The sequence below is a fragment of the Thermobia domestica genome, chromosome 16 (genome assembly GCF_964235325.1).
Source record: "Thermobia domestica chromosome 16, izTheDome1.hap1.1, whole genome shotgun sequence".
NCBI classification, from domain to species: domain Eukaryota; kingdom Metazoa; phylum Arthropoda; class Insecta; order Zygentoma; family Lepismatidae; genus Thermobia; species Thermobia domestica.
Window position 1 is genome coordinate 177,318,928 of NC_137469.1, and position 13,899 is coordinate 177,332,826.

Below are 13,899 nucleotides of genomic sequence, written 5' to 3' on the forward strand. Positions count from 1 at the left end.
CCAGGCAGGGCCATATTGGAACCCAAGAGCCTACCAGTGTTTTCTAGAGGGCCCACTCACATGTACGTACTGCCCCCTCCCCCGACAATAAAAGGGAATCTGAGTGTCACTCGGATCGGGTTTTTATGTTTTGCTCCAGGACTCCGTAGCCCATTGGGGCCTAAGAATTTTAAAACTCACTGAAAACATTTTCACCACAAAGTTTAAAAAAACATGACATGAATCACTCATTCATGGACTCCTTTGAACATGTTGAGAGAGAGCCCATTATAGAAGTTTTTGATGTGCTCCCCCCCCCTTGTATTTCCCCGCTCCAGAGACCCCAATGGTTTTAATCTGGCTCTACATATCTTCTATACGGAAAACAACGGTGCTGTAAAATGTAAACTATTATTTAGTTTCAAGTTATGGCATCATTTGAGATTTCAATTTAGTTTAATCTTCAATATTAGCAAAATTATAAAGCGGAGTGGGAAATCAGAAACTTTTCAAGTGTTGAATTTCGGAAAATGTGAAAGGTTGTTTTCGCAACTTCCTGGACTGGCAACGCTGATCTGGGATTAGCTGACTGTTTTGCCGGTACTCGACATGTTATCGTCCTTCGTTTAGTTACTCCCGTGAGCAAGGAGTGCGTCTCGTGTACATAGATATACCGTTACTTATGATATGAGGCGGAAGTCGCACTAAACAATTCACCGTCCAAGGCCCACCGGAAAATTTCCCGGTTTTCCGCCTCTCCAGTACGGCCCTGGACCAGTGGGAGATGCTTTGCTCATCTACCAAAAGGTATATTAACGTACACAGGAACAAAGAAAATGTGTTAAATGAATTTAATTTGTTAAATAAAGTTGGGAAATTTTTCTTATGCAGTGTAGAGGCGATTTCAAAATTATCTTTAATATTTCATTTTAGAGTGGGCAAAAAATAAATAAATAAATAAACAAATAAATAAATAAATAATAATAATAATAATTAAAAGTGGATATTGAACACTATAACCCCTCCTTGGCTACTGGCCTGAATTCATATAAATATGATATTGGTAACTAATTTTTCTTATGATAAAGTAAATTATTAAATTTTATGAAAACACTGCGAAAAAAGAACAGTAATTACAAAAGATTTTTATTTATTTTTATTTCAAACTTTTGTTTTATTTTTTATAAAAATATTTACATCTTTTTTAGTACAAAATAGAGTTTTCAGAAGAGCAAACTTGTATACTAAACGGGCTGCAGAAGCAAAATAGTAAAAAAAAACTTTGTTTAAAAATGAACAAAAAGATATTCCTTCAAGATAGAAAAAATAAACATTAGTTCCTCATAAATTCTTAAAAGTAAACAATATAAGACATATTATTGTTGTTACTTTTATTACACAAACATGTTTTGATATAAACAGATTGAGTTCCAATATTTCTATTTTGCTTTAATATTTTCTCATTCATACACAATGGAAACAAATGTAATTATCAAGGATGTTATAAAATAGAGGATCTGCCCATACGTATCTTCATCATATGAACTCAGTGAAGCTAGAAAACAATCGAGCATCGTCTGAGCCGGCACATCTGATTGGCTACTCTCGTTTCTGCCATGATTGTTGGCTCGAAACATTGCGATCTTAGTGGCGCGGAGTGGGCAGAGTAGGTGTGGCGAAGCTGTGACGTATAGCTTCAGGATTTTGTAGTATGGGCAGATCCTCTATTTTATAACATCCTTGGTCATTATACATCAGTGTTATTAACACAATAGCAAATCCCAAGTAGTAAATTCACATTTGTTATTAATTATAAGGAATGGCACGTTCCAACTTTCGAAGTTTCTTTACATATATAAATCTAATACGAATAAGCTTTTATATTCAAAGAAAAAAAAAGACAAATATCCAATGGAAGGTAGATTATACGAAGAGAAGTCAAAGAGTAAAAGGACTTGCAATTTCTCGCACTAGGGTTTGGTAACACTGCTAGTATCCAGCGCTGAATTAGTGTCGTCCGGAACATTTCTTTGCAACGTGTCACTTTTATTCTCGCGTTAGTCGTTGTACTGTAGCAGACCATAAAACATGGCAGCTCCATTGTCAATCTGCACCGAGGAGGAAATGAGGGTAATGATTCGCTTTTTGTTTGCGGAAGGTGTTGGACCTGCGGAAGTTATTCATCAAATGCAAGCGCAGTATGGTGACAGCTGTTTATCGCGAAACAAGATCAACGAATGGATAGTGTGTTTCAAACAGAAAAGAACAACCGATTCAAAAGTCATTGATGTGGTGCAAAATTGGTTACAGGATCAATCAAAAAAATTCTTTTTCGTCGGAATCAAAAAGAAAAACTTGCGAAATGTTTGGAAAAGTGTATTGAAGTGCATGGAGAGTATGTCGAAAAATAATGTATGTTTCAGTTTTCTATCAGAATTAATGTACCTTTCCTCAAAAGTCCCTTTACTTTTTGACTTCCTCTAATATTAAAAATTACTCTAGTATTGAACAGAAATACTTTTTTTCAGGAGTGAACTTGTAATAAATGTAACGGATGTTTACAAACAATAATAATTTGTTGAGTCTTCATAGAAGACTTGATATATTATAATGTCTGACTTATTTACATCCTTAAACTCCTATTGTAATCTGTGTGTTACACATATCATGAGGATAGGACTAGTTGACGTTATGTGTGGTGTAGATTATTTGTATTTTACTTTCCTCTTCTTCGCCTCCGATCCACATGTTGCCTACATCTCCTCCCGAACCAATTTTCAAATTGATTTATTAATTGATTTAATTTCTAGGCTTTGGAGGATCAGTTACATACGTAAGTTCGTTGAGGTAATACCTACGAATAGAAAGAAATCACAATTAGATGGTGATGTGGTGACATGCCATATGAACACAGTGATATCTACTACATGATAAGTTAAGGCAATAACTGATCTTTCTCACATGATATCTTAATTAAATTCAAAAACGAAAGCATATACTATTTCACTTTCCAAAATATATTCTATATCCAAATTATGAAACAAAATCAGCACAGTAATATTAAGATCTATCTCTCTCTCTAGGTATATGATGTTTGAATCTTCATTGGTATTATTTTATGATCTTGAAGCGGACATATCAAATGCACAAATCTGATAAATACTTTTTATAAACAATTATCTTCAAAATATAGTAATAACTAATTTCTTAAAATGCTCTCGAAGTAAACGCAAAGAGAAATGCTATTACGGTACTAAAAATAATTGCAAGAAGTAAACTATTTCCAAAGCACTTTGCTTCGTGTGTGAACAATAGAACTGTATTCAATGTTAAAAACTGTATTCAATGATTGACCAAATTATAAATACTGGAGCAACTTAGGAAATTCTAGTTATTTTTCCATTCCTTCATAAACACTTTTATCCCGATAACTGTAATAAATTTCTACTAATAGCATACTAAACAGAGTTTCTGAATTGATTCCTTACCACTGTGGTGCTTCTGCACAATCGAAGTTGTATTTCCAATCACACACCCTATACTGTTGGTTAAAAGCTGTATCATTGGCACAAATGTATGGTATTCGTCTTCCGTCCTCGTCACACATATGGAATATTTGGCATTCAAATTCTGTATCGGCATAAAAACCAACCGCTCGGTTGTCACAGTCAAATGTGAACGTCACATTTGGGAATTCTTCCCACCTTTTCGCCTGAAAAAAATAGAACCAGAAATATAACATGTGACTAAATTCAATTCATTAGAAACGAGTTAATACGTAGCCAAAGGAGACATTTATTTCTAGACAAATGTTTTGTATAAAACATTAACCCATTGTTTACCAAGTTACCACAGTTACGTTGTTTTTTCTAGGAAAGCAAAAAATAAAAAAATAAATAAAATAAAAATTATATACGAGGCTTTTCTTCAGGTGAAACCATAACCTCAGACTAAACGAATATTGTAAAAACGTATTAACTCAAAGCATTCTACAGGGTGTTACAAAATTGTCACAGTATTTTGGAAAAACATTCCTTACATAAAAAAGAAGAAAAAGGTTCATCTGCATCAGTGGACGAAAGTGCATAGTTTCTTTTCTAGAGTGCCGAAAACGTGAAGAAAATTAACTTGAAAGATCCATATTTCCACTACTATAGACCGATCGTAGTCGCATCAAGACATCGCTGAGGAACGAGTGTGTGAACTATCCAAATCTCCATGTTTAAGAATGCTCTAGTACTTGCACAATCATTTTTAGAGCGGCTGTTTGGGAGTACTTAATCACTCTCCACCTACCTCTCTAAAAATTGGTGTGCAAGTACTGGAGCATTCTTAAACATGGAGATTTATATAGTTCATATACTAGTTCCTCAGTGATGTCTTGATCTGACGATGATTGTCAAATAATAGTGGAGCTATGAATTTTTAAAGCTCACTTATTTCACGTTTTCGGCATCCTTTAACTCCGAAACTATCACTTTTGAACACAGGTTCATTTGGACTTTTTTTTTCTTATTTTGATGCGAGGAATCAGTCCCAAAAATATTGTGCCACATTTTTGTAGAGAAAAAATGACCAGTCATCTAGTAATAATTCAGGAAAATATTTGTTGCTTTAGTTACCAACTGGTATATATATATACCACACACTAATTAACTTCAAGTTTCTACAAGACAAGGTAATGAATAGTGTTGCTTTTTTTTTTTTTTTTTTAGATATTTAATATATATGAATAATAAAAATTAAAGAATATCACTTCTGAATAAGTAACAACAAAATAAACAACTCTGGGATGTATACAAACCCAAGGTGACCAGAATTTTCTCTTGCGAAAACGGGACGCATACGAATCGGCTACGGGGGGAGGGGGATATCTGACTTCCAGATTGCATTTTGGGACTCAGCAGTCTTCTCAATATACAAAATACACAAGTAAGAGTAATAACACACCGTTTCGAACTTTATGTGTACCACACAACAAATAATGGTTCCCGATTACAAGTTCCACCCAACAATTCTTTTAACTAGTTGCACACTCAGAATTCCCACTCAATTCAAACTTATACCACGAACACTCAACAACCATTTGAAAATTCAGAAGTTCTAGACACGGCTGAACCTTGGCAACGAGTGTTGGTACGGAAGAGAGTAGAATTTGCATTCACGATTTATATTTTGAATAATAATTACGGGACACCTAGCTCATTTTACTTAAAAACGGGACATTTAGGGGTCCCGTTCGAGAATCAGAAAAAAGCGGGAGAACGGTTGGAAAAAAGGGACTGTACCGGCTATAACGGGACGTCTGGTCACCTTGTACAAACCCCACTTGGAAAACAGAGTGTTTAACCGCGGAAAGAGCCCTAAGGTCTGGTTATTTTAGTGACTGGCAATTCTTTCCAAACCACTTTTCATTTTTGATAGGTAGATGATATTATGAAATGTATATGTCATTAAAACTGTAGAATATGGAGTGTTAGGTTACATCCTGTAAGTTGATATTGCAACGACCATTTTCGGGTCTTTTCGATTAGCCAGCGATGGCGAGACCGTGTGATGAAACTACCAGAAACACTCACTGGAACGTAATCGGTGTTTTATCTAAAGAAAACAACAACAAAAAATGTTATCACCAGATTAATGAGAGATTAAGTAGGAGAGACAACGTAAATAGAAAAAAAGATGTTGATTGATTTATTTGGAGTATAACCTCCATTTCGGGCCATAGTGCTATGCGAGATATGGGCTAAGATGGGCTTCAATCGGGAATCGTACCCTAAACACAAGATAGCTCTAAATAAGAAAGAGGGTAAAAGTTGACTGACGTTTCCATTTCTATGTTACAATAATTTAATATTGCTTTTAAAAATTAACTATCTGAAGAATTATATTCGAATGGAGATCAGGCCCGAAACCAGCCACAGAGGTTTGGGAGGGCCATGAATATGTTAGGGAGGAGGGGAAAGTCTTTAAAAGTTCTCTTACAAATATCTAAATTGTGTTTTCTGTATTGAGGTCTAGAGGGGCCACCAAAAGTTTAAGGGGGGATGAAGCACCCCTAGCCCCCTCTAGTTGCGGGCGGGCCTGATTGAGATGAAACAACAGTATAAATATTATATATAATCTTATTATTAAATTCAAATTTAAATTTGCAATCTTGAAACCAAGAAATATTTTATAAAAAAATGAACTCTAGAAACAATGGCCGCTAAGATGCTTTTCAAAACTAGGAAAATATTTATTTATTTAACTGCATTAAAAATTAAAGTATTGTTTTTCGATAAAATTATTATTTACTGTAGGTGGCTACGTGTTGATCGTGGACTGTCAACATTAAAATTATTATTCTACTAGCAGCGTTCACCCCGCTTCGCTGCGGTCACCCCGGAACGCAATAAACTTTGTTACTTAGATAATTTTTACTTTTTCGCTTTCAAGTGATATGATAAAAACCATAGAAGATTGCAGTAAATCTTAACATTATATCGCCTGTCATTTATGTTAACCCGCCCCGCTTCGCTGCGGTCATCCCGGAAGTTTTCGCTTTCAAGTGATATGATAAAAACCATAGTAGATTGCAGTAAATGTTAACATTATATCGCCTGTCATTTATGTTAACCCGCCGAGTGACACGGTCATGCGGGTTGCATATAAATACGTTTATTTTTACCTATGATGAACTAACAAAGGATTTGTACGTTATGGACACTTGAATGGTCAATTATCTCAAGACACTGGTAATTAAAAATTAAAGTGATATGATAAAAACCATCTAGGGTCCAAATCCTAATAACCCCCCAAAAATAAAAGAAATTGGTTCAGCCGTATTAGCGTGATGAGGGAACAAAGGATTTGTGCGTTCTCTTTTATATAATAGATTAAATTTTTACATTACTTCCATATAATTAACAGAACGCAGTTTTGTACTCGGTAAAACGTATAGCTATACCATCTGAACGAGCTACCCTTTCCCAAAAACGGCACCCATTCTCTGTCAAATGTGAACTACTTGGTAAAATTAGTCATAGGCTCATGCTGACCTCACTTCAACAGAAAAGAGGTCATAGAAATGAGCAACCTTATGTTTACATAATCGAATGGGTCGTGTTGGTCTGTTCTCTGGAACTTGGTGTATGCTATTTTTTTAAAAAACTGAAGTTGGTTTTACTTTCTGATCTACAGTAAAATTCTACCATATTCAATTGAAATAAGACTGTTTAATTGAGTGAACATTTGACTTTTAAACTTTAAGCCAATTCCCAATATATTCCACAATCTCAAATATTCTCACTGACAGTCGTTATGGAAGTGTTCTTCAGCTTTCCATCGAAGACTGAATCATGTTCACCATAGAAGCAATATAAATATGACATCAAGACAAACAGTCCATTTTAAGCAACCTATTGTAAGAAATGTGTCATTGGACGTTCGTGTGGACACTGAGAAAAGCTGAAATATCCAAGCTGGAAGCATTTAAAATATGGTTCTGGCACAGAATGCTGTGCATATCATGGACAGAAAGGAAAAGGAATGAAGACGTACTAAAGGAAGCTAATGAAGAGCGACAGATCATTAAGATAATAGGAAAAAGAAGACACAACATGCTTGGTTACCTTATTCCGGCACTCCCATTGGATAACCGTGATAGAGGGAAAGGCAGAAGGAAAACCAGGAAGAGGAAGGCCAAGGATAGAATATCTAGATGCAGTTACGAAGAAGAGACCTTATCAAAGTATAAAATAGCTCTCCCAAGGGAGAGAAAAGTTTTAATATTTCCAGGTTGCCCACCAATCTTTGGTTGAAGTGAGAAGAAGAAGACTGTTGACATTTTGTAGGGCCCTAGAAAACATGAGCCATGGCAACAATTGCAAAGTGCCAGTTAGAATCTTAAAACATGCGGTGAAAATTAGGAGTGTTACCAATTTGAAAGATCGAATAATGGACGTTTGCTGCACATTAGAAGCAGTCCTAAATTCATACGCGTTAACTATAGAACAAAAATGAGCATACTATTGGCTTTTTGGGAAAATTTACTATTAAAATGAGGTGTCACATGGTATGGTTTTCATTTTTCAAAACTTCAATTTAATTCAAAATGGTGGATTTCAAGATGGCTGCCGTCAAGGATATCCTTACCGTATCACTTCCCTCTAGGCATAATATGTATTACCAAAGCTTTTATCCACTTATTATCATTAATACGTGGGTTAGAAGCAGAGGTAAGGGACTTACGCACATAGTAAGTATAAACAATTAATATGCCTGTAACTTTTCCCCTAATGGGCGTATCTTAAAACTAATTTCACTATTGTCTTCCTGATTAAATTCTAGCTCGAAATTATGTATCATATTACGCTATTCCATTTTTGAAAACTTCGCCTTAATTCAAAATGGCGGATTTCAAGATGGCTGCCGTCAAGGTCATACCTACTATACAACTTCTCCCTAAACCTTATATGTATCTACATGGTTGTTTTTTCATTAACACTCCGTTTACAAAGGGTAGTAAGGGACTTGTGCAGTAATCTCTATTAACCACATCACAACTCTTAAAAATTATAGAAAAATAGAAAGCATGCACCATGGCAAAAATTTCTGTCATAACAAATAATACATACATGTCCTCTATCAGCAAAAAAAAAAAAAAAAAAAAAAAAAATCATTGAAATGGGAGCCAGACAATTGGGTGATGTCCCTTGTGAGTATTGACTATCTTCATTTTCTACTCTCTCTTTTTTTTATCACTTTCAGTACTTTCTTTTGTTACTACACAAAAACGTTACAAATTCTAACATTGGTCATGATCTCGAAAATAACTACAAGGAGCACGCTTACATTTGTTTCAAATCTTAGGTTTTTATCATTCTTGGTTCAAAACATACATGCAATGAAACGTTGGGTTACCCAACTTTACCGACACACTGTATATTCTGGAACATTATCAGCGTGTCTAAATTACATCAATGTGTTTCTACATTTTTACTTCTTTTCCTAGTTTACTACTTCATATCGATTCACTGAGTTATTATTGTTATATGAAAAAGAAAACACACCACAGTAACATATTAATTATGTTAGTGTCCAAAGTTTTGGTCAGGTATTTCTCGTAAGTTAGGCCACTTGTACCCGATCCACAATGGGTTCACTGCAAATCCGACAATTAATTTGAACTCTTTCAAACATCATTAAACGCACATTACAAAAAGGAATTGCAGATAATTGAACTATTGAGTGGATGAATTATTACCTTTGATGTTAGTAACATATTATAAAGAAAATTGATCTAATTGCTAGTAGTTTCACCAAATCATTCTTTATTTCTTCTATCCATATTTCTTCGATCTACTTTATATTAATACAAACTAGTTAAAAATAAATTTGCTTTAAATTATTTCTTATTTAACTTTTCTCTCATAAGTAAAACCTACAAAAATATAAGAGTAACTAAAAATATTATCCACAATACACCTATAACTTTTCTTATATTGTTAATACTGACTTTGTCTTCGTTTACTTTATTATTATGCTGTTGTGGTCATGCTATGAAAGTTTGATCCTAATTCCTTGATTTGTCTTCCTTTTGTTGCAGACAGATTATGGCTGTTCCATTAGAACTTTGCACCATAGAGGAACAGCGAGCAGTGATCCGATTTTTGTGGTTGGAAGGTGTATCAGGAACCATGACTAATTTCCAGATGATGTACTACTTCACCAATAGTCACTATTCTATCTAACAGAACCATGTCACGTGTATGCTCAATGTTGCTATCATTTGTGGATGTAGATGGTCGTACGGTTTCTTCGTCATGCGTAACACCTGTATGACCATTTTTTGAATTTTTCAATCCATTCGTAGACACTCCGTTGCGACAAGACACTGTTCCCGTATTGTGCCGAAGGTCTTTGATGGATTGCGGCCTCTGATACACCTTCCGACCACAAAAACCGGATCATGGATTCTTGTCCCTCTTTAGTGCAAACTTCTAATAAAGCGGCAATTATCTATCTGCAACTAAGGGAAGACAAATTGAGGAATTAGGAGCAAACTCTCATAATATGACCACAACAGCATAACGATAAAATAAACGAGGACAGTGGTCGGAATGAACAATGTAAAAAACGTACATGATGGATAATTTTTGACTTACCCTCGTATTAACATAATTGTTTAGTTTTAACATGCAATACTTACTCTGTGCAAGGTGGCTGGTTTGCAGTAAACATACGTCAATACTGAAAAAGTAATCAAGTATAAGTAAATAATAAAGGTAAAGATAAAAGGTAATAAGTACATTTGAAATATTACAAATATAATTGATATAAATACCTATTGAATTACTAAACAAACAAACAAAAGAGAACAAATTACAGTTTTCTTTCGGAACATGTATAATACCTTGGTAACTCTAATATTGTTGTTACTGCAAGTAAGAAAAAAGAATGAACTGCTTAATCGATTATTAAAATACCACGGTTATTGGAAACAATTGAATCAGAAACAATTGAGGTATTCAGAAACTAAACCGATTAACTCAAATTTTCTTTTGTTGCTTTTCTTTTGATCTACACATTTTTGACTTGGAAAACATACATTCTTTTCAGAGGCAAAATCGATTACCTCCATAATTTAACAATTTGCCATTAGAATGCGTAAACGTTCGGATCACTCTCATTAGGACTTCGATAATTCGAAAATGAAAAATCCGAACGCGGTCCCTAGAAGCTTTTTACATGTCTTAGCGCTAGCGATAAAAAAAAAATAATAATAATAAAATAAAATAAAATAAAAAAATGGGTTGTCCGTCGACGTTGTGTGAAGTCAGTACTTTTAAAAAAGCTCATTCATATGTAATTGTTCGTCATACATATTTTTATTTCTATTTTCCCTTAGGCCTATATAAGTTAAGTTTTAAGTGTGAGTTACAAGAGCAGTGTAATTTACTGTACGAGCAGGTTCTTCAGAAACATTAAATATAAGTAACCTTACGTACGATATTGTAATTACTGTATATATTGTATAACCACTGTATCGATTAAAAAGCATACCGTACAGTGTAAAAAATGAAATGAAATCTTTGAGTTTTACGTCCCACGGTTATGACGGTTAGGCTAAAGGAGACGGTGATGATGAGTAATAAATGAAATGGTGGAATGAAGAAAGTGGGAGAACCCCGAGAAAACCCACGCACACGGTGTTTGTCCACCACAAAGTTCAGTTGGCGGGGGCTGGGATCGAACCCGGGACCTCAAGCACCAGAGGTGAACGCTCTACCACTGAACCACCGCGGCCCACCGTACAGTATATTTAAGCCTAAATGGCATTGTCTTGGTCATTTTCGAAAATCCGAACAATTTAAAATTCCAAACTACCTGTGGTCCCAATTAGTTCGGATTTTCGACTTCCTACTATACATTTAAATAAATCTAAGTTATTAAAATGCGTACTACTGAAAAATCTCTTTTGGTGGGGTTAATCGGTTTGGCATCTGAACGGCTCATTTCGTTAAAGTTTTATAACGATGGTGATACAGTAGTATTTGAATCATTGTAATACTTCCTATACTTTGTTTTAAATATTTGTTTATTCTCATATTTTGACTATAATTACTCTAAGAATCATCTATCATTCTAGTTATTTATTTATTTATTTTATTTATTTATTTGTCATCAACACATCAGGCATAAGCCCAATTATAATGTTGGTATATTACAAAATAAATTTACAATAGTTTTCTTAAACATAGAGTTTATATTACATATGTCAATTTCTTTGTGTTCGATACATATTTTGTTGTAAAAAGAGCATATCCTCCAGATTGGTGATTTCAATAATACAGTACGTTGGTCCTTGCAATAGAACAGGCCAAAGTTATCAGCAAGAATTTTAAATGTCGGGACATGAAAATTTAGTGTTGGTATGAGATCCTTACAATTAAACTCATTTTGTACTATTTTGTGGAGAAAAATCAGATTTATCACGTTTCGCCTTTGTTCAAGTGTAGGGATACAGAAGTTGTCTATTAATGTCAGATAATTTTCATAGAACAAAGCATGTGAAGTATCACCATAGCATAAAACAAACCATGTATCATCTATCGAGAATAATGTTTAATTTCATGCTTTCTCAAGTGGCATGAGGTTATTGTTTGAATGTCATCATCGTATAGTAGACAAGTGTACATAGAAGGAAACCTCTAAAATGGACATCATTTTTATCATTTCTTTAAAATTTATATCTTCTGTCCTAACTACAGCTCTTTCTAGATATAAACTCTGGTAGACTTGTTATATTTTTACAATGATTTAAACGTAGGTCTAAGCTTTATCACTCGACTCAACTCTCAATATGTGTGTCTGCTCTGCGATAAATCTAGTAAAATTTATCCGACTTTAATGAAAATTGTTTTGCGCCTAACGATAGGAAATTTGTGTATAATTTGGGATTGAAATCCATAAAGAACAAGGGCAAAGGGATCCTATGCTGCAAGTTTGTACATACACATAATTTGATTCTAAGCAAGTTTTCAGCATAACATTGTTGAAATAAAGTGCATACTTTCTTAGGGCTTCCTGATATTTCTTGTTACTTGCGGTTAAAAAGAAAATCAAGTAAGTTTTACGTTTCATGGTTATGCCGACTAGGCTAAAGGAGACGTTGAAGAAAGTGGAATGAAGAAAGTGGAATAAAGAAAGTGGGAGGGAACGGTGGAACCTCGAGAAAACCCACGCACCCGGTGTTTCTCCACCACAAAACTCACTTGGGGCGAGCTAGGATCGAACCAAGGACCCCATGCACCAGGGGTGAACGCTCTACCACTGAGCCACCGCGGCCCACTGCTTGCGGTTAAAATCGCTCAAAGGATAATCAGGTAAAAGTAGGTAAGTTACCTCAAACTTCTAACTTTCCGTATTTAAATAACATAATAAAACTTAATTCTACCGATATCTTTCACCAATTTTATTTGATTTTAATGCAGTATTGCGTACATTTTCTTTGACATTTTCCAATCATTCCCAGTACTTGGCGTTAAAATATGTCAATAATGGAAATGTGAATTTATCTCTGCCACTTATTAAAGAACAACAAAAAAATGCTCTAAGTTAATTTACGTTAAAGAGATATATTCGAGCTCAAAATGATACTTTGTTTGAGGGTAACTAATCAACCACAGTGTATGGATGTAAAATTAGGGGAAAATAAAGTGTACATCTTACCCTACCCCTTGTTTTTTTTTTTTAATTACATTATAACTTTGAAGAAAATATTCAATTTTGATACAATATTGTACATAATTTCTTTGATGTTTCAGTACTTTTGGCTTGAAATCAGTCAGAATGAGATGTCAATTTTTGTCCCTGGTACGATTTCAAAAATTATGTTCCACGATAACTTACTTCCTTTTAAAGTCATATAATTTTGGTATAAAAGACTTATAATGTTTTGTGAATCACCTCAAACTAAATACATGGAAGTGCGTCGGGACCGTAATACGGCAAATTGTGGAGGCGTTAAAATATTAAATAATACTTTTGATAAAGTGGATACCTTCAAATATTTAGGATCAATATTAACAGACGAAAATCATATTCACGAAAAAATTAAATGTCGACTAAAAGCAGGGAATTCGTGTTACTATTCGGTTCAAAATCTCTTGTCGTCGCGAATTCTGTCGAGGAATTTGAATCTTAAAATATATAAAACGATAATCATGCCTGTTGTTCTGTATGGTTGCGAAACATGGTCGCTTACTTTGAGGGAAGAACATAGACTGAAATATTTGAGAACAGGATCCTGAGAAGAGTATTCGGACCCAAGAGGAACGAGAATGGGGAATGGCGGAAGCTTCATAACGAGGAACTACATAGTTTATACGGTTTACCCAACATTGTTAGGGTCGTCAAGTCTAGGAGGCTTAGGTG

At 34.5% G+C, this 13,899-nt stretch overlaps 1 protein-coding gene across 1 annotated transcript in view; it reads right to left on the minus strand.

Moving 5' to 3' along the window:
• Positions 1 to 1,136: 1,136 nt before the first annotated feature.
• The window catches only part of LOC145673515 (U-scoloptoxin(01)-Er1a-like), a 58,555-nt gene continuing 45,792 nt past the window's right edge, over positions 1,137 to 13,899 (minus strand). Inside the window, exons 3-5 of the mRNA XM_081743287.1 lie at positions 10,172 to 10,212; positions 3,468 to 3,691; positions 1,137 to 2,833 (exon numbers count right to left, since the gene is read on the minus strand). Coding sequence (XP_081599413.1) covers positions 2,779 to 2,833; positions 3,468 to 3,691; positions 10,172 to 10,212 — 320 coding nt within the window. The 3' untranslated portion in view covers positions 1,137 to 2,778. The remainder of the gene's footprint in view (positions 2,834 to 3,467; positions 3,692 to 10,171; positions 10,213 to 13,899) is intronic.